This window comes from Saccostrea cucullata, unplaced genomic scaffold (assembly GCF_032062105.1).
Source record: "Saccostrea cucullata isolate Sc308-1 unplaced genomic scaffold, CSIRO_AGI_Scuc_v1 ctg4228, whole genome shotgun sequence".
In the NCBI taxonomy this organism is placed as follows: Eukaryota; Metazoa; Mollusca; class Bivalvia; order Ostreida; family Ostreidae; genus Saccostrea; species Saccostrea cuccullata.
In genome coordinates this window covers 34,876-55,816 of record NW_026936251.1, presented here as the reverse complement: position 1 = coordinate 55,816, position 20,941 = coordinate 34,876, and the positions used below count along the sequence as shown (strand labels likewise).

The following is a 20,941-nucleotide window of genomic DNA, read 5'->3' as shown; positions in this document are numbered from 1 at the left end:
ACTGAGTTAGATTTCTTGACGGGTTGGGTAAAAGGGGAATATATACCGAATGGTGAATGTCAAGCTTTATAATAAGAAGAAAGGATTTTATTTTTTGCTTGACGAACAACAAGTACATGTAAAGAACTTGTATATTTTTAATGATCATTATTTCTGCAGTCTGGCATGTGTGCTGTGTGTAGTTTTGACCCAGTTTGTACGTAAAATTAATGCGTATGACTGCAGGGATTCAAATATATACTGTTTCTCTGCTCTATAAAGGCTTATTCGTATGCATAATTCTAACACTGTAACATAAGATCGTGGATTAAGCACAAATAGAGGTATGCCTACTTTAAAAAAACTTTATATAAGCACTGTTTATCTACTAAGCAGGTGCATTTCGGTGTCATTATCTAAAATTTTGATCAATGTTTCGGAGAAAAATATATATTTATAAGCAACTGCATTTCTTTAAAAAAATATATAGTGACCAATCAAGACCTTTTCGTTTTGGCTCCATTAACTTTTAAAAAAACAATATAGATACAGATATTCCCATCACCGACAGGAAAAATTAAGGTCGGGAACGAATCGAAAGGATTAAGGGAAGGTCTAGATCTTGCATGAGGCATACTTCATCAATTGTAAATTCTTACTGATTTACAAAATGTCATATGCAATGCGAAAATTATATCTCTTTTTCTTTCTTTTCATGCATTACGAGGTTCAATAACATTGCTAATCTTCGTTAAAAATCGGTTTTTTTTATTTCTACCAAAATAGATTTTTTAAAAATTGCGCTAAATGGTGCACGTATCGCCTCTGTAATTTATGGTGTCCAGATGGTAGGCCATTTGCTAAAGCTCATCAAAACTGCGTCCAGAAAAATATACGTCGTTGCGTATGAGACGTTTTGGTATTTATTTTCAATGGGTGATATCACATATTCGAATAGGTGATATCACCTATTCCATTTGAATTTGTGAAATCACCAATTCGCTTTTGAATAGGTGATATCACCTATTTGAATTTCTTACAACAATAAATAATTATTGTTCCCTATAATATATAGATTACCACTGGAACCAAGCCAATTTTATACTACCCAGTTTTCATGCGTTTTTCACAATTTTACTTAAAGTTTACATGATAGATAAGTGAAATAAATTAATTTGTGAGCAAAACAAACTACAATTTCTATATGGGTTGATTAAAATTAAATGCAAAACTGTAATCTATTGTCTCCTAGAATGATGAGCTATAGAACGAAAGTGAAAGTAAACTAGATATGAGCTCGTTGCGAGCAACGAGAGGTCTTCCGTCCTATTCCGGAAAGAAAACGTAAAATGGAGCTGAAGATATATATATATGTAAAAAAAACATTTGCACGCAAGTGGAGTTTGAACGCAAGACGCCAGCATGAAATTGTCTAAATATTACGTTATTACATTAAAATCCACTTGTATATTCACGAAACAGTACTTCTCTCTTAAAATTATGAAAGGCGGGTCACTCTTCAAAATTTAGCGCCAAACGCCACGAGTTAATCTTCGCACCTTTTCTTTGGAATGTTCTATAAAACAGGTGTGATAGCTTCAATGAAATTTAAAAAAAAAGAACGTTCTTAAAGCCTACTTTTCGAAGTTTAGAAAGTATATTTAACACAAATACAAATTTCATTTAGTATATATGCATGTAAAGCTATGAAACGGTTCTAAATTTTTAACTTTTTTTTTTCAATTTCCTGTTTATCCCCAAAGTGAACTATTGCGATTAGTTAATCGAAATAAAGGTTGAAACGTTTCGCCGAAAAACATGGCTCGCCTTAAAGGCACGACGGTCAAGGAATCAGATATCATTTATGCTGAATAACTTGAATCAGGTCTTTGAGACAAAAATGCTAAAAAAAAAAATACATGAAGCGATCTCTAAAAAAATCGCTTTCTTATTATTTTTTCTTATTTATAAGTTTAATATGACACAAGTGTGCATAAAAAACAGTGGTTAAGATTTATACTTGATATTGATACTGATATAATTGATTTTCTTTTTGAGAAAGTATTATTTATAAGTATGATTTAAGATCTTTTTTTTTTCGTGGTGCACAAGAATATTAGGTATCGAATTTCATTTGCACATTTAGTCTTTTCTTTTTCTACTTTGAGAACCAGCCAAAACCAATTAAAGAAGACGTTAGTTTGACACAGAACTGCAACGTACACGACACAATCCAAGTATTCCTTTACATATCATTTATCCTTATGTTACTTTCGTTGAAGCAAACGCTCTGCTGCCTCCGTAAACCACAATTGCGAATTGTCGGCGTTGAAAGAGACAGCCGCCATTTTGGGCCCGCTTCAGATTTTTGAATGCTAATATCAAGAGTTTAGATTTATCAGCATTCAAACAAATTATATAGTAAGCATAATATGAAGGGGTTCTATTAAAATACCAAAAATAAATGAAAAATACTGAAAAACAAAAAAGTAACAAAAAACGCTTTTTTTAAATTTGCATCTCGTAACGACCGGAAGTACTGACGACGCACGAAAAAGCAATTCTGCAAATCACAAAGTCATGATCTATCATCTCCAATAAGTCTCCAGTTCATATCCTCAACCATTTTTGATAAAAGTGCGCGACAAAATCGCATTTTAAAATCAGGAAATTGTCCATAACTTGGCACCAACATTTTCCAAATTTTGTTTGTGATGAACAAAGATCATATTACACACGCCACGTTGAAATCGACTGCACAAATTTTTGTCAAAAAAATTAATAATAATAATAAGAAACAGTAGAATCACTATAAGGTCTTCCGTGAAGACGGAAGACCTTAATAAGATTTAGAGACCTATGGTCTTGGGAGCTGTTGTTATTTCATAATTAATTTGAAAATGTGATATCACCTATTCGAATAAGTGATATCTCCTATTCAAGGAATAGGTGATATCATCTATTCCAATTAGTGACATCACCTATTCGTATAAGTGATATCACCTTTTCGAATGGGTGATATCACCAATTCAAATCAAACAAGTGATATCACTTATTCGAATAGATGATATTACTTTTTGGCAGTAACACAAGTTGTTACACACAGCACGCCTTCGCGCTAACACAACACGTTTTCAGGTTAACACAACTTGTTTCGCTAACCTTGTCAGGCTAACACACGACACGTTGTCAGGCTAACACAAGTTGTTTCGCTAACACACGACACGTTGTCAGGCTAACAAGTTGTTTCGCTAACACACGACACGTTGTCAGGCTAACACAAGTTGTCTCGCCAACACACGACACGTTGTCAGGCTAACACAAGTTGTCTCGCCAACACACGACACGTTGTCAGGCTAACACAAGTTGTCTCGCCAACACACGACACGTTGTCAGGCTAACACAAGTTGTCTCGCTAACAGACAACTCACACGACGTGTTTGCTTGAAAGCGTCTTTTAGCGCGGCGGCGTGTTTGCGCGGACTTGTGTTAGCGTGACAGCGTGTTGTTCCTGTAAATGCAGCAATGTTTCCCCACAATATATTAGATTTAAGTTTGTCAGGCCATAACTGTCGCGAAGTGCTACAGCGCTGACATGGCAGATATTGGTGAATGTTTTCCCACTTTAACACAGAAATAGAAGGAAAATTGTCCTATCTGATAAATTGTTCATGAAAAATTCACAATTCAATACTTCCGTGTTACAGTAGTACAATAGTCTTACATAATATTATAAAATGAGATTTCTCTTGAAAACTAACTTGTGGGCACTTATGAACGATTTCCCGTTCGTAATTCTTTAGTACTTGACGATTGTCTGGTGATAAAAAAAACAAATCTCGACATGTGATAGTGTAAAATTATATTTCATGTATTTTGTGTTTGTGCGGAAGTGAGCGTTGGACAGGGAAGTTGTGAGCTTGTTTCTGCAGCTCTGACAACTTTAGAAACAGATTGACAACACGAGATAAAAATGGCGACCAAAAAGCCAGATTACCAGGGTAAGGGACATATTATTTTAGAAAAAAATCTTTACTTTGTTAAAAAAAAAAACCTCAGGTCGATGGAAGTTCAAAGATTTATTAAATTGTAAAGGAATTGAGTTAAGTTGTCATATTAATAGAAATTTCAAAAATCAAAACCTCCGAGCACTTCAAATACTAGTACTCAGATACAAGGTTCAAGTTTTGCTTTTTTTAATGCACAAAGAGAGTTTGTATTTTCTAGAGCAGCGGAAATTAGAGTTTTCGTTATGAATAGCTTTTTTCTTGAATCTTTTTTTTTAAATGTACATGCATCGCATATTGTCAGGGTAAGCGCTAGGACTGTAACAGCGCCTCTGTTTGAATCAACAGAAAGATGACTCAAATTTTCAAATGCTCAAATACACGAATAAACTTTCCTTAGATTTTTTTTTTTAATTCTTCAAAAATTGTAAATACCAGAAGTTTTAAGACATATATAATTATTCCCTTTGTTATACAAAGCTTTTCTGGATTTATAATTTTCAATGTTAAATAAAAAATTTTCTAAATAAAAAGCCACTCTTTTTATCCTAAACGGAAAGTTGATATGATTTAAGCTGCGTGTACTAAGAAGTGCAAGGAAGTATCGGAAATGGAAAATAAAATTGGGATTTTTAATTCTTAAAATAAATAATAGTATGCCAATAATTAAAATGGGATCGTTGATCTTTACAGAAAAAAAATGATCAATCTTCTTCCTCATAAATATTCATATATAATAACTTTGATCTCCTGTTATAGCCTATCTTTTCCCTTTATGTCAAGATTTAATTTTTTACAATTGAAAATGCCCCTTTATCAAATATGATTAATCTTTTCTTGAGAAGATTGTACAAAGTTCCCCCCTTTTCTTTTGTAAAAATGATCTTCATTTATGGAACCAATTAACCTACCCCCGGAGTTCAATGATTTGAACATACTTAAATCTTCCATATCCATTAAAGATGTTTATAACTGTAACATAAGTTCAAACTTTTCTAACCTAACAGTCCTTGGAATATAATAAGTCAAAGTTTAGTTATTCTAAGTTATCTTCCCTTGAAAGAGGTCCTGACCGTTCATTTTAACAAACTCGAATCCCCTTTATATCCCCCCTAAATTTGTTGTGCCAAATATGTTTTTACTAATATATTATTTAAAAATATTTTTTGAGGCGGGAAAGCCTATGGTGAACGTATGGAGATGTTAAGCAAGAAACTATCCGACATTAATGAGGTAAGTCTTTGTTCTTCGTTTTACATTGTTAACCCCTTTCTTTTTATAAGTTACAGTATACTAAAACAAATTTTCCCATTGAAATAAAATTGATCTTGGTTTGAAAAATAACAAGTTTTTTTTATAACCATTTCATCAGGACTTTCTGAATGACAAGGATTATTCAGAGGTTGAAGATTTGGCGGAGAAGTTAACACAATATAAAGGTAGGAAGTTAACACAGTATAAAGGTAGGAAGTTAACACAGTGTAAAGGTAGGAAGTTAACACAGTATAAAGGTAGGAAGTTAACACAGTATAAAGGTAGGAGGTTAACACAGCATAAAGGTAGGAAGTTAACACAGTATAAAGGTAGGAGGTTAACACAGTATAAAGGTAGGAAGTTAACACAAGATAAAGGTAGGAAGTTAACACAGTATAAAGGTAGGAGGTTAACACAGCATAAAGGTAGGAAGTTAACACAGTATAAAGGTAGGAGGTTAACACCGTATAAAGGTAGGAGGTTAACACAGTATAAAGGTAGGAAGTTAACACAGCATAAAGGTAGGAAGTTAACACAGTATAAAGGTAGGAGGTTAACACAGTATAAAGGTAGGAAGTTAACACAAGATAAAGGTAGGAGGTTAACACAGTATAAAGGTAGGAAGTTAACACAGCATAAAGGTAGGAAGTTAACACAGTATAAAGGTAGGAAGTTAACACAGTATAAAGGTAGGAAGTTAACACAGTATAAAGGTAGGAAGTTAACACAGCATAAAGGTAGGAAGTTAACACAGTATAAAGGTAGGATGTTAACACAGTATAAAGGTAGGAAGTTAACACAAGATAAAGGTAGGAAGTTAACACAAAATAAAGGTAGGAAGTTAACACAGCATAAAGGTAGGAAGTTAACACAGTATAAAGGTAGGAGGTAAACACAGTATAAAGGTAGGAAGTTAACACAAGATAAAGGTAGGAAGTTAACACAATATAAAGGTAGGAAGTTAACACAACATAATGGTAGGAAGTTAACACAGTATAAAGGTAGGAAGTTAACACAGTATAAAGGTAGGAAGTTAATTCAGTATAAAGGTAGGAAGTTAATACAGTATAAAGGTAGGAAATTAACACAGTACAAAGGTAGGAAGTTAACACAGTACATGTATAAAGGTAGGAAGTTAATACAGTATAAAGGTAGGAAGTTAACACAATATAAAGGTAGGAAGTTAACACAATATAAAGGTAGGAAGTTAACACAGTATAAAGGTAGGAAGTTAACACAATATAAAGGTAGGAAGTTAACACAGTACATGTATAAAGGTAGGAAGTTAATACAGTATAAAGATAGGAAGTTAACACAGTACATGTATAAAGGTAGGAAGTTAATACAGTATAAAGGTAAGAAGTTAAGACAGTATAAAGGTAGGAAGTTAACACAAGATAAAGGTAGGAAGTTAACACAGTACATGTATAAAGGTAGGAAGTTAACACAAGATAAAGGTAGGAAGTTAACACAGTATAAAGGTAGGAAGTTAACACAATATAAAGGTATAAAGTTAATACAGTACATGTATAAAGGTATGAAGTTAATACAGTATAAAGGTAGGAAGTTAACACAGTATAAAGGTAGGAAGTTAACACAGTATAAAGGTAGGAAGTTAACACAGTACATGTATAAAGGTAGGAAGTTAACACAGTATAAAGGTAGGAAGTTAATACAGTAGAAAGGTAGGAAGTTAACACAGTATAAAGGTAGGAAGTTAACACAGTATAAAGGTAGGAAGTTAACACAGTATAAAGGTAGGAAGTTAACACAAGATAAAGGTAGGAAGTTAACACAGTATAAAGGTAGGAAGTTAACACAATATAAAGGTAGGAAGTAAACACAGTACATGTATAAAGGTAGGAAGTTAACACAATATAAAGGTAGGAAGTTAACACAGTACATGTATAAAGGTAGGAAGTTAATACAGTATAAAGGTAGGAAGTTAACACAGTATAAAGGTAGGAAGTTAACACAAGATAAAGGTAGGAAGTTAACACAGTACATGTATAAAGGTAGGAAGTTAACACAGTATAAAGGTAAGAAGTTAACACAGTATAAAGGTAGGAAGTTAACACAATATAAAGGTAGGAAGTTAATACAGTACATGTATAAAGGTATGAAATTAATACAGTATAAAGGTAGGAAGTTAACACAGTATAAAGGTAGGAAGTTAACACAGTATAAAGGTAGGAAGTTAACACAAGATAAAGGTAGGAAGTTAATACAGTATAAAGGTAGGAAATTAACACAGTACATGTATAAAGGTAGGAAGTTAACACAGTATAAATGTAGGAAGTTAACACAGTATAAAGGTAGGAAGTTAACACAGTATAAAGGTAGGAAGTTAATACAGTATAAAGGTAGGAAATTAACACAGTACAAAGGTAGGAAGTTAACACAGTATAAAGGTAGGAAGTTAACACAGAATAAGGGTAGGAAGTTAACACAGAATAAAGGTAGGAAGTTAACACAGTATAAAGGTAAGAAGTTAACACAGTATAAAGGTAGGAAGTTAATACAGTATGAAGGTAGGAAGTTAACACAGTATAAAGGTAGGAAGTTAACACAGTATAAAGGTAGGAAGTTAATACAGTATAAAGGTAGGAAGTTAATACAGTATAAAGGTAGGAAGTTAACACAAGATAAAGGTAAGAAGTTAACACAGTATAAAGGTAGGAAGTTAACACAGTATAAAGGTAGGAAGTTAACACAATATAAAGGTAGGAAGTTAATACAGTACATGTATAAAGGTATGAAGTTAATACAGTATAAAGGTAGGAAGTTAACACAGTATAAAGGTAGGAAGTTAACACAGTATAAAGGTAGGAAGTTAGCACAAAATAAAGGTAGGAAGTTAACACAGCATAAAGGTAGGAAGTTAACACAGTATAAAGGTAGGAGGTTAACACAGTATAAAGGTAGGAAGTTAACACAAGATAAAGGTAGGAAGTTAACACAATATAAAGGTAGGAAGTTAACACAAGATAATGGTAGGAAGTTAACACAGTATAAAGGTAGGAAGTTAACACAGTATAAAGGTAGGAAGTTAATTCAGTATAAAGGTAGGAAGTTAATACAGTATAAAGGTAGGAAATTAACACAGTACAAAGGTAGGAAGTTAACACAGTACATGTATAAAGGTAGGAAGTTAATACAGTATAAAGGTAGGAAGTTAACACAATATAAAGGTAGGAAGGTAACACAATATAAAGGTAGGAAGTTAACACAGTATAAAGGTAGGAAGTTAACACAATATAAAGGTAGGAAGTTAACACAGTACATGTATAAAGGTAGGAAGTTAATACAGTATAAAGGTAGGAAGTTAATACAGTATAAAGGTAGGAAGTTAACACAGTATAAAGGTAGGAAGTTAACACAGTATAAAGGTTGGAAGTTAACACAGTATAAAGGTAGGAAGTTAACACAGTCTAAGGGTAGGAAGTTAACACAGTATAAAAGTAGGAAGTTAGCATAGCATAGAGGGGAAAAGTGAGCATTAATTGGGGGAAGAAGAAGTTACGGTATTAGGGTAAGTGTTTACACAGTATAAGATAAGGTGTTGGGTAAGAATCAAAGTAAGTTAGTACAGGTAAAGGATAGAGAGCAGTTTAAGGGTAAGGATAAGAAGATACTCCAGTGGAGAGTTAAAGTGATACCCGTTTTATGCTAAGAGATAAGTGTTTATTCTAATATTTACATTTCCAATGTCTTTGTCCGAGATAAAATTACAAATTGTAAATGTACTTTAAATGTATTGGCGTGGTTCCAAAAAAACCACGTGCAGGGCGGGAAAAACAGCTAGACAGAAGAAGGGCTTGGAGCACGTGGATTGGCGAAATCAAGCATGTAAATACGAGGGGTGATCAAAAAGATCGCAAACTATCTCTATATCTACAAAACCACAATTCAGATTAGAATGAAGTTCGGTACACACATAGCCATACACAAGGTCTATAAATAGCATATGCTGAATAAAGTTTCTCTCCTTGTTTGTGATGTCACAAAGTGAAAATGACGTCACTATTTAGGTCAGTTGTGACGTTCAACAAAAGACTGTACAATTTATTGTAATATCTTAGAAATCCCTCTACAGTATCATATAATAATTTGTACACAGTTTATTGAGATAAATGAGTTCCTATAAATTCAATTAATGATTGGATCAATCGTTTTAGTGAAGGAAGGCTGATGGTTAAAAATGATACTTGTCATCTTGCCCAGTGAAAGCAAGTTTGAAAAGATATGTATTTTTAATTAAGCAATTTGCTATCAAAGACCTCCAGTTAGCACTTTGAAAAATAGTTGAATATTTAAACAATGATATAAGTATTAAATACCTAAGATATCGTTTACTTTAGATTTTAAACATATTAGATATGATAAAAAGGATGCACCCATTCTCAATCCACCTTGAATAAAGGTCTCTCCTGAGACAGAAGATTTGTGTTTTAATGGTCGCCATGCTTATTTTTGGAAAGGATGTTATTATTCACCCATTCCGTTGCCGAGATATGACCATATCTGACAAATTAACTGTTCTTGTCATAAATATTAACTCACATGGAAAGAAATATAAAACTCGGAAAAATCATTTAACTTTTGTGACAGAACGCTACGGAGGGGATCACGTGACCGCCAATATCACGTGATTGGCGCATGCGCAGAACGGTGGTTGATGTGCATTAAAATCGGGGAGGATTAATTTAAAATATAATCAACATTAAAACCAAATATTGTTTCTAGTATGGAAGTTATTCAATTAGTTTGCGAACATTTTGATCACCCTTCGTATAAGGAATAACTGTCAGATTTTTTTTTTCAATTTCATGACGATGATCAATCAATTGGCTTGCGTGATAATTTTATGCATAAACGCCTTTGGCAAATTATCACGCAAGCCTATCGATTGATCACATCATGAAATCGAAAGATAAGACAGTTATTCCTTAAAGGAAGATGGTCCAAGTCATTCAAGCAGCAGTATTTAACCAACTTTACCATTCTTTCGAAAAAATAACTATTCATCTTTACTTTTCTTTCAGAAAAATTTTTGGAGTTCGATTTGGATCAAAACCTCGAAATTGGTAATGTTTTATATAATATGTGGACGCAAAGAAAAATTCAAGATACAAATTCATCTGTAATTTCATTACACCATTAGACCATTACTTATTTTGAAAATTGTAATGCCTAAGGTATGATGGCTATGAAGCGTATGATGGAGAAGCTTGGACAAGCCAAGACACATCTAGAGATCCAGAAAATGATCAAAGAAGTAGATACTACAGGGTCAGAGACTATCAACTATCGCGAGTTTGTCCTCATGATGCTAGGCGGCAAAAGCACGATCTTAAAACTGTACGTAATTATCTACAAATAATCAGTTTATCTAACAAGTCCAATGTAGTTTATCTTGTGAAAAGTTAAAATTTACTTCTAAAACTGACAATACTGTATAATGAACCCTTCTTATCAGTTTAACCAATATAAAGTTAATTATATCCTTTCAGTGCAACATAAGCTTTCTTATCTGTTGAACTGTATCAAATTTACCATTCTCAAATTACCACTTTAAAAATAGCTATTTAAAACCGGGTCAACATTTTAAGTACCGTCCTGAAAAATTTATTACAACTAATACTTCTTCGTCTGTCTAACTTACATTATATAGTAATTTAGGTGCTAACAGCCTCCATCAATTTACTTATGTACTAAAAATTCTTTATCACCGAAGTAATTACTTGCACAGTAGTCATCCTTGAACTTAAACTATAATTTCCCTTCATCAGCCCAACTGTACGTGAAATATCTATTCTAAAATAAATAACATATGTAACTTCAGATCAACAAACTTTCATCCACTGACCTCTTCACAATTAACAACTATCCTTATCCATTTTTTCCTAAAACCCAAACTACCTATATTAAGACATCATCATCAAGCTATAATACACAAAACGTCTCATGAAGTCTCCCTTGAGAGTACTGTAGATTCCTATCTATACGCCTGGAATTACTGAGTAATTTCGCGAGAAGCGCCATTCGCGAAATAAAAGTACTCGCTTTTATTTTTTATGGTGCTGAAATCTATGTAAAATCTCTTCGTCAGCCGTCCATTTGTGAAATAATTATTTATTATTGAAGAATTCATTCCCAATAATAAGTACTCACCAAAAATATGGAATCTACAGTAAAAAGAAAGACAAACACTTTAGATATCAGAAATTTAGTGATTGTGACATTCTTCTCAAAAGGACGTTTAGGTAAACTAACCTTGCAAGGATTCATCATAACACTGCGTTTTATTACTCCAAGAAAGAAGTGATTCTTTAAAAACACATCGATACTTGTATATATTGAAATTGAAGGTAAATTTGCTTAATCTAATTAAAAAGAAAAAAACAAACCAAAAAGGCCTTCTTTGAACTTGATTGTAAAAATGCAATATAGACACCATATTCTTTTTTAAAACATGTATGAAATATCACGAGAACACGTCATTTATACTGATACCATTAACTTATTTTCATTCAGATAACATTATCTTCATCAAGGAAGAAGGTTTTACAAATTTTTGTGGAAATTAAGTTAAAAAGCAATATTTTTACGCAAGAATACAATGAAATATATAGAAATAACGAGCAGTAATCAAGATCAAAAGTCCACTAAACAGTACAAAATAGGAGCAGAGCAAACACGGACCTCCAAAACATCAGAGGTGGGATCAGGTAACATGCCTGCTGACCGGTCACAACTGCCTTGTGCTCCTTGTCATGATCGGGAAATAACGGAATAATCCGTCATTGACAATTTAGTGTGTAAATAAATACTTTACAATTTGTATGAAAAACGTCAGCAATTCACTCAATGATAAATTGTATTTCTTGACAAGGTCAATGTATCGTCCATAGAACTTACGAAATGATGACTTTAAACGAGTATGCTGATACATAAAGAATTCTGTTGATCAAGAAAATCAAGCTAACTCGTCAAAGGCAGCGTTGATTAACCATGTTCACTATTCAAATGTCATTTCCTCAAAGTGCACGGTAGCATGACAAAAAGAATATCTTTGAAATTTACCTGAAATTATATTTTGGGTTCCATCCTCGTAACTGTATTAAAATTTATAACTTATTCTGTCCTCAAACTCATATATTAGTATATATGTATATTGATAATATTGATTTTGATTGCATGTTAATTAGCGATTTGATAACCCCAACTGCTGCATCTACATGTACAGTTACTTGTATATATTATATCAGATATACACATGTGTGTGTTTATGTTTGTGTATGTTTACTAACCTTTCTTTCAGAACTTTCTATTGTTCTGAAAGAATCATTGTAAAAAGAACCTTTATGCCCTATGGGCCCAAAATTGGAAAATAAAATTATCTTGTCTTATCTTATCTTATTATCTCCCCCAGCTGTGTATCTGGTAGTGAAATATTCTGTCCTTAGTAATATGCTTCATACTGAATATTGTCCTCATATTACAAAAAAACAACAACAACACTTTAATAGGTGTTTTATCGTGTCCTTAGATAAACAATTAACAACCTCAGCAGTATTCTCTATTAGGAAGTTGATGGTTCGTTTCAATTCTCACCCCTAAAAACGAACCATCAGCTTCTTAACAGGGAATGCCTCAGCAAATGTTTCATGCGTCCCATTGCTAACTTTCCAAAAGTTGTCCTTAAACTGAACATCCTTTTAATGATATTGCGACAATGTTGTGAATTTATTCAGAGTACATTCTGAAAGGACTAGCATCACCAGATAAAGGCTGATATCAATCCTGTAGAATGGCAGATGAAATATTTTTCTATAAAACCTAATTTTTTAAATAACACTACAATTAAAGAATATTAGGTTATGTAGTTGATCAATCAACTTTTCTTTCCTACAGGATTTTATTTTTTGAAAATATCGGCCGCGCGGAGGAGACAAAAACAGGAGTTCCACCGAAACGCTCCCTAGACAGTCTGCCCTGAGGAAATATGTGAAATAGAAACTGTACATTGTCAATTATTTTATAAATGTTAGCTCTATAGAGAGATATTTGTCTGTTCTGTGCATGCATGATGGAAAATGACCATCAAACAATGAATGAAAGTTTCAATGAAATCCTGTTCATTTTAGTAGGACTGATTCTTGTCATATTTGTATTGGACGTTTTAACAAATTCCTCGAGTTCACAAAATAATTTAAAGTACAATGTATATGATGTTTGTAAAATAGTAGTATGAGAAATAATAAATTTTGGTTTTGACTTTTTTTTATCATGGTCAATTCAAAGTCGCTATAATTTTGTCAAAAGTTACTGTTGTGCAAAAGAGATGTACATTTTTGGTAATACATTGTATTTGTAGTTACTGTTCATATTAATCGCCTGGGTTTTATTTTACATTTCTATAAACAGTTTCATCTACATGTGTTAAATTGTGACAGTAAAACAAAAAATACAATAGTCAAACATGTGATAATTAGACATAGCAAACCGTGAAACGAATGTTTAATTAAGTCTTTCAATTTTATTGATTATTAGATATCTAGTAATATGCCAAGTTTTCACATATTTTTAATTTTCCTGACAAAACAGAAATTACTTTCCTTAAAGGAGCTGTTTATTATTAAAATAGTAATTAGATATTTCTTATTTAACTTGAAAACCAATATTAGATACAATTTAAATTATCGTTTTAGAACTTACTGAATTTGTCCGCTTAATGCAGAATTTACTGAAATAAAGTGTTACAATTAAAATAAAACTTCTACTGTAACATATTGTGTTGTACAAATTATGAACATATAGTTTGCATATTTAAGTTTATGCTGATACCTCCACAAATGTTTTTCATTTATTTGAAAAATATCGTACCATAGGATTTAGATTTATGTTACTGTCTATTATTAAAGTTGTTGCATGTTTTTATTATACAACATTGTATGAAGAAAGAGCCATATTAAAAATATGCCATTATCATCTGTATATGAGGTGTTTCTCCTAACTGAATCGATAGGCAAGATCATGTTCAATATAGTAGAATTTTTAAAAGCTGGTGCTGGTTATTAACAAATAGTTTGATAAAACAACATTATCATTAATTTAGTTGAGGTTAACATTTAACAAATTTGTGGCCAATATATTAGTTTTACAGGAAAATTCTATGTTTTGCTAGACCGTACATTGATCAATGATTTTCAAAATGTTAGGTCATTTTTTTAATGTCGAATCTTCATATATATCGCATTATAAGATGGAGGCAACAGAATTACGGCGTGGTGAACAGTCAACAGCGTATACTTGCTGGATCCTCATTCTCACCTGATCACACCTTTTCAATGGTCCTTGTTTGCGCTGTTTCACTATAATCGTTTAATTGGTTTTTGAAGGATGATTTCCGAGTTTTATCTTCTCTTACATAAAATATAAGGATAACTCTTATCATCATCAAAAGTCCATTTAAGCAATACAAATCGAGGCAGAGCAAACAAGGACTAAAAAACATAAGAAGTGAGATAAGGTGCAAAGAACGACTTGGAATCCCCTGTCATTTCATTGTTAAAAAATAGAGAAACAATAAAAAGTGCAATTGTATTTTATTATTATCTGTTTATCTCCCGCAAAGTGGTACATCACTTTGTTAGAGCATCTGCTTTAGTATTGCAGAGTAAGGAGACGGTCCTTACATCACAGGTTCGGATCCACTGCGGAACATTGAAATCGGTCCTTCAGATGAGAAGGTCTTAAGGCCCCATGTTGCACGTGTTTACACGAGAAAAAATAAAGAGGGTGATAGACAACCAAAAAGACAGACGGACACAGACAGACCTTGCAAATAAAGAAATATTTGATAGGTAGATAAAACATGAAAACCAGCAGACAAGCCCTAAATCACGGATTTTTGGACATTCCAAAAGTAGTTTAAAACATGTTCTTAGTATTGTATTCTGGATCATCGAAAAGTGGGCCTTTTAACGAACTTATTTCCAATTAAGTATGATGATTTTGTCTAGATCTAATGTTCGTAATAGAAAAATAATGGAAACTTTGTATTTGGCGTGTATTTATTACGAGGGAGCTGTCACATGATGTTCGGTTGCCTTTGAAATATTTTTTTTTTAACTTTTGTGATCAATATTCTCCTTACATTTTCATTAACAAGCTATGTTCCACATCGCTGAAGAAAACCAGACTTAATTGACTCCGAACTGTTTATAATCTGAACATTCAATAAAATGTGTGTTAATTTAGCTACCATAATCGAATTGATTTGTCCATTAATATTTTATTGGATATATGTCACTCCTGAGTTCTCAATGGCTTACTCTGAAACAAGTTCATAAAATCTCAATAAACAGGTTAATTAGCACAACTAGCAGTATATTTTATCCTATTTTTGACTTGATTTCCTCCTTATTACTAATAACATCTATTTTGGGGCAATACATTCTAGATGAAAAGTTTCAAACATTCTAATTTCCCATTCAGATACATAACATATATTTAGAGTAAAGAACAAAGTGGATTGCTATAATGGTAATGGCTCTAAAATTTAGATCAATAGCCAAACTTATTGGATATTTTCAGTAAAGTCTAATTGCATGTCAATCAATTCTGGAGTTCCTGAAGGTTCCATTACCCCTAGATATGGGTGTCCACGGTTGGGAATCGTTACCAGAGCAAATGTGGCGTGTCTAAAACCTTTTAGGAGATAAATTATGCTGAGTTTTAATGTATTTTTTATTCTTATATATGTGTTTGAAACTTTTCCTTTGTTTACGGACGGTAAAATACCAGGGAATATTTATTACGGAAGAAAGGCCAATGTGACTTCAGTGTTATCACAACTGAGTCCTTTCGGACTGCAACAGTGTGTTCGATCATGTTTTCTCGAGGGACTTTGTCAATCTGTGAATTATAATAGAAATCAACTGACTTGTTATCACATCAATCAGGATTTAGACCCCGAATCCCTTCACAGTGACAGTGATTTCATTTTTATAAACAACATCACAGGAACTCAGGTTCGCTTTTTTTTTTTTAATTTTCTTTTGTGTTTTTGAAATATTTTTGTAGTTTTGAAAATAGGTAAATGATAGCTTGTTAAAAAGGAATTAATACCGGTATGTTTATTAACATTTCGAGAAATCTATAAAAAAAATTATGGAAAAGTGTTTTGAATATTTGAATAACATATATTCAATTGAAAATGAATTTGAAATAAGTTTTGAAAATAATTATAAACAGAAAGACATTGCTTTATAAAGAATTTTTTTCTGAATGCCCTTTCATCTCTAAGTGACTTAACGTTGTCGAGTAGGAGTGGATGTGTACAATAAAAAAATTTTGTGGTACTCAATGGAACCTTTAAAACACAATCAGATAAAATTCTTATCAAATTCGCAATAATTCATATATTTTATTTTAAAAATAAATATATTTTTTTTCTAGGCTCTGATGAAAGAATGCGTTCAAAATAGTTGTCTTCAACAAGAGTCTTGTGTAGTTTTGAAAAAAACAACAACCTGTATAAAGACTGGTAAGTATTCTTTGTTGTTAAGGACTTTAGAGAAAACATATACATGTACTGTAATTCAATAAGCTTCTGATGGATTTTAGCACACAAAATTTGTTCCTTTTCTTTTTTTATTCATTAAAAAAATCCTGTATTTTTAAAGATTTTTGTACTGTTTTATACATGTTTACAAAATATCTCAATAATGTAATTTCAGAATCGACGTTTTATTTTATTGCGCTAAAATGAATAAGGGAAGGCAAGAAAACTATTTTTAAAAAGTGAAAAGAAAAAGAAAATGAAAAAAATCTGATCGTCTTTCAGTTTGTCGACATGGTATGTATACATTTTATGAGAAGACCCAGTCTTGTCTGAGGATCGTTAACGCCCCTGTGTTAAACTGGACGGCAGCGGAAGTATTCTGTCAACGTGACGGTGGACATCTAGTGTCAATAGATACAGAAAACAAAACCAGTCTGGTCACAGAACTAATAAACTGTAAGGATAACAATCTAGCGTCCATAGATACAGAAAACAAAACCAGTCTGGTCACACAAATAATAAACTGTAAGGATAACAATCTAGCGTCCATAGATACAGAAAACAAAACCAGTCTGGTCACAGAACTAATAAACTGTAACACACTAGTGTCCATAGATACAGAAAACAAAACCAGTCTGGTCACAGAACTAATAAACTGTAAGGATAATAAACTAGTATCCATAGATACAGAAAACAAAACCAGTCTGGTCACAGAACTAATAAACTGTAAGGATAATAAACTAGTGTCAATTGATACAGAAAACAAAACCAGTCTGGTCACACAGCTAATAAACTGTAAGGATAATAAACTAGTATCCATAGATACAGAAAACAAAACCAGTCTGGTCACAGAACTAATAAACTGTAAAGATAATAAACTAGTGTCAATTGATACAGAAAACAAAACCAGTCTGGTCAAACAACTAATAAACTGTAAGAATAACACACTAGTGTCCATAGATACAGAAAACAAAACCAGTCTGGTCACAGAACTAATAAACTGTAAGGATAACAAACTATTTGACATGATTTTTACCATCATTTGCATATAAGTACGAAAGTTACACTAAATCAATATTTATGAAGTTCTTAGAGAGATGAAGTACAATAGCCTACAGGATTTGTTTTTAACTATTCACACATGTTGTGGTCATGCACCATTTTTAAAAAATATATATATATTTTTGATATTATTAATTCTTGAAAAGATAATTAAAAGAGTATATCCTTAAAATGCTAGAAAAAAACACGACCCATTTTTGACAACTGTTCATGCATATACTAAACATGAACTATAATCACACTGGATCAAAAAACTATATACCATAAAAAAATGATTGAAACTTAAGTTAATCAGTTAGAAACATTCAGAAGTCAGACAACACATTCTTTAAAAATAAACATGCAATTTTGGGATTAATTGTTAACCGGGTATTTTTCTTGTAGCTGGCCTTGGATCCAGCGTGATCCGATTTTGGATTGGCCTTAGTGACCGGGAGACGGAAGGGACCTTTAAGTGGGTCACTGGGCATCCTCTGGTATATTCTAACTGGAACCCTGGTCAACCCAACGATTACTACAACAAATGTGTGACGAATTCGTCCGACGCGGACTGCGCCATCACAAGAACAGATGGCAGATGGGCTGATGACTGCTGTGAAACCCCTCATGGATTTATCTGTGAAATCATTTGAAGACATTCTACAAACTATACACAATTAAGTAAACACAACTCTTTGGAGACTTTTGAAGAATGGATTTTATTGTTTGCATCAGCTATTCAGGGTTTCTCCCTTTAATTATCACTTGGAGACCTTACTCTGTCTCCGGGAAGTTTACTGATGATTGGAACAATCGATAGCTATGAGGGGAATCATTTTATAATGATAATTAAATATATAACTTGAAAGACAAAAGTCAATTTTTGTAGGGAAACAACAATACATACTTGCAGTCAAAGTCCAGGGTACATGACATTGTGCATTTATCCCTATTAGATAAAGGATATGGGGATAACGAACAGTATTCAATATCAAAGTCCATAAAACAATAAATGTAAAAAATAGAAGCGGAGCAAACACGGACCTCCAAAACATCAGAGGTGGGATCAGGTGCCATTGAAGAGTGAGCATCTCCTGCCTGCCGACCGGTCACACCCACCGTTCTCCTTGTCATGATCTTGAAATAACGGAAAAATACTTCGTCAATTCAGTGTATAAATAATGGCCTAACAATTTTAAAATAAGAAAAACAATTAACGTCATTCATCGTTTGACTCAATGGTAAATTGCTGACAAGATCATTGTATCGACCATAAAAATTACGAAAAGTGACTTTAAACGAGACTGCTGATACTCTTGTTTCATCAACTTGTTTGTCAATTATTTACATCGCTTTAGAAATTGTTCACATATAGAGCATACTATTGCGTATCGTATCAACTGAGATATATAAACTCCGTATGCAGGTGATAAAGATATATTGCTGCATAAGTAAGGGAAGTTGACGATAGAAAAGTCATCATGTTTATCATAGAGCTTGGTTGTTAGATTACCATTAACGTCTTTTTCAAGTAAAATATCCAAGTCAGACTCTATGGTAGCTTTCATCTCAAGCTCCCCAGCATATATCATATCGACACAAGAATGGAAATTACCATTGTTAATTGACAATATGTCGTCGATATATCTAAATGTCGAGTCGAAGGTCACAGCAAGTGTTTTCTTCTTTTATCGCATAGGATTTTGTACAAATTCTGTCATATGAATACAAAAATAGGTCTGCTAGTAACGGGTTGCATTTGGTACCCATGGGAATTCCAATAGATTGTTGGAAGATCTGGTCTCCAAAAACCACATAGATATTGTCAATAAGAAACTCAAGCATCTTTTTGATGTCAACTTCAGATTACTTGTGTGTGCAATCAAAATGTGTTTTAATAAAAAATTTTGCAAATGACCGATGATCAGGTAAGTAAATTTACGAGTTTCATTTTTATAAAGCAGCTGTTAATGATATCAAAAAGCCTGGACTTTAATATATCATGGGGAATGGTTGTGTGTAAAATTAAAAAATTCTTAAGTTTTTAAGCTATTGATTTTGCTACAATCTTGTGATTTCAAATTGTCCAAAAGATATTTGGAATTTTTGAATATCCACATCTGATTCACACCACTTCTAGAATATATTTTTGTTCAGTACTTTTGAAGTTTTCCCTTCACCACTGTCAATATCTTAGTGAGGAAGAAGGAGGCTTGGTTGAACATTTACCGGAACCCGCTATGTACCTTTGTAAGGATTTTTATGAAGTTTATAACATGATTTTGAAGAATTTCTTCCTTAGAAAGGGAACTATTAGTATAAGTTTGATTACCACTTGTAGAATTAAAAGTTCTTCGAAAATACAATTTATATATGGAGCCTTCCAAACGAAGACAATGTTGTTACCTGCTTTGTCAGCAGGGACCAGTACGTACCGATCATTTAATCTAATTCTTTTTTCACTTCTGGATTATTGAATGCAGAAGGATAGATGAGATGGTTTTCAAATTGCCCCTAAATCTTTTAATACGCAAATTAACATATATATATATAAAGTCGTTGCTGAATACTTTACTTTTTTACTTTCACAAATGTTGTGCTATACAGCATACAATCTGCAACACTTATCTAAATATTTCAATTCAGATGAAAAAAAAAATCAAATTTATCAAAGCTGATTCACCTAAATAAAACTTTTTCCAACTTAAATATAAAATAGAAAAATTATCTCCAAATTTTTCTTTGAAACTTTTCAGTTTTAACCTATATACAAACCCCACACTATCAATAGGCTAAGTCTCTAAAACAAAGCCATAATGAGAGGTCTTCTTCTTCCAACTGTATAAGCCCCAGTGGGAACATTACTATTGATAATGTTAATTATGTTGAAAATGAAGTGAAAGAAGTAATCAACCTTAAAATTCTTAAATTACAGGAACTTACCATCTTTTTATTTTACCTTGCCTTTACAATAACTCATTTTCATCACACTTTTTGAATTTGAAAAAATACAGGTGCATGAGTTCAACGTTGACAGTCTTCATATGTTCCATGAAGACCATATCTTCTAATAAACTGCTCGTTAATT

General features: G+C 32.5%; 2 protein-coding genes across 2 annotated transcripts; both read left to right on the top strand.

Moving 5' to 3' along the window:
• The first annotated feature begins 256 nt into the window (after nucleotides 1–256).
• LOC134245093 (allograft inflammatory factor 1-like) lies at nucleotides 257–13,521 on the top strand. The gene is made up of 7 exons (XM_062727356.1): nucleotides 257–323; nucleotides 3,873–3,980; nucleotides 5,158–5,219; nucleotides 5,359–5,425; nucleotides 10,286–10,327; nucleotides 10,439–10,601; nucleotides 13,158–13,521. Exons 2-7 carry the CDS (start codon nucleotides 3,953–3,955, stop codon nucleotides 13,240–13,242), a joined length of 447 nt encoding a protein of 148 aa, XP_062583340.1. The 5' UTR covers nucleotides 257–323; nucleotides 3,873–3,952; the 3' UTR covers nucleotides 13,243–13,521.
• Nucleotides 13,522–15,641: 2,120 nt separating this feature from the next.
• LOC134245091 (C-type lectin domain family 17, member A-like) lies at nucleotides 15,642–18,555 on the top strand. Its single transcript, XM_062727354.1, has 4 exons — nucleotides 15,642–16,279; nucleotides 16,707–16,794; nucleotides 17,095–17,268; nucleotides 18,259–18,555. Exons 1-4 carry the CDS (start codon nucleotides 15,974–15,976, stop codon nucleotides 18,504–18,506), a joined length of 816 nt encoding a protein of 271 aa, XP_062583338.1. The 5' UTR covers nucleotides 15,642–15,973; the 3' UTR covers nucleotides 18,507–18,555.
• Nucleotides 18,556–20,941: the final 2,386 nt, after the last annotated feature.

Bases quoted from the DNA above. Each gene is read 5' to 3' on its own strand.
- LOC134245091 (XM_062727354.1), top strand. From the start codon at position 15,974: ATGCTGAGTTTTAATGTATTTTTTATTCTTATATATGTGTTTGAAACT. The intron at 16,795-17,094 runs GTAAGTATTCTT...ATCGTCTTTCAG, and splicing joins AACAACCTGTATAAAGACTG to TTTGTCGACATGGTATGTAT. The intron at 17,269-18,258 runs GTAAGGATAACA...TTTTTCTTGTAG, and splicing joins GGTCACAGAACTAATAAACT to CTGGCCTTGGATCCAGCGTG.
- LOC134245093 (XM_062727356.1), top strand. From the start codon at position 3,953: ATGGCGACCAAAAAGCCAGATTACCAGG. The intron at 5,220-5,358 runs GTAAGTCTTTGT...CCATTTCATCAG, and splicing joins AACTATCCGACATTAATGAG to GACTTTCTGAATGACAAGGA. The intron at 10,602-13,157 runs GTACGTAATTAT...TCTTTCCTACAG, and splicing joins AAAAGCACGATCTTAAAACT to GATTTTATTTTTTGAAAATA.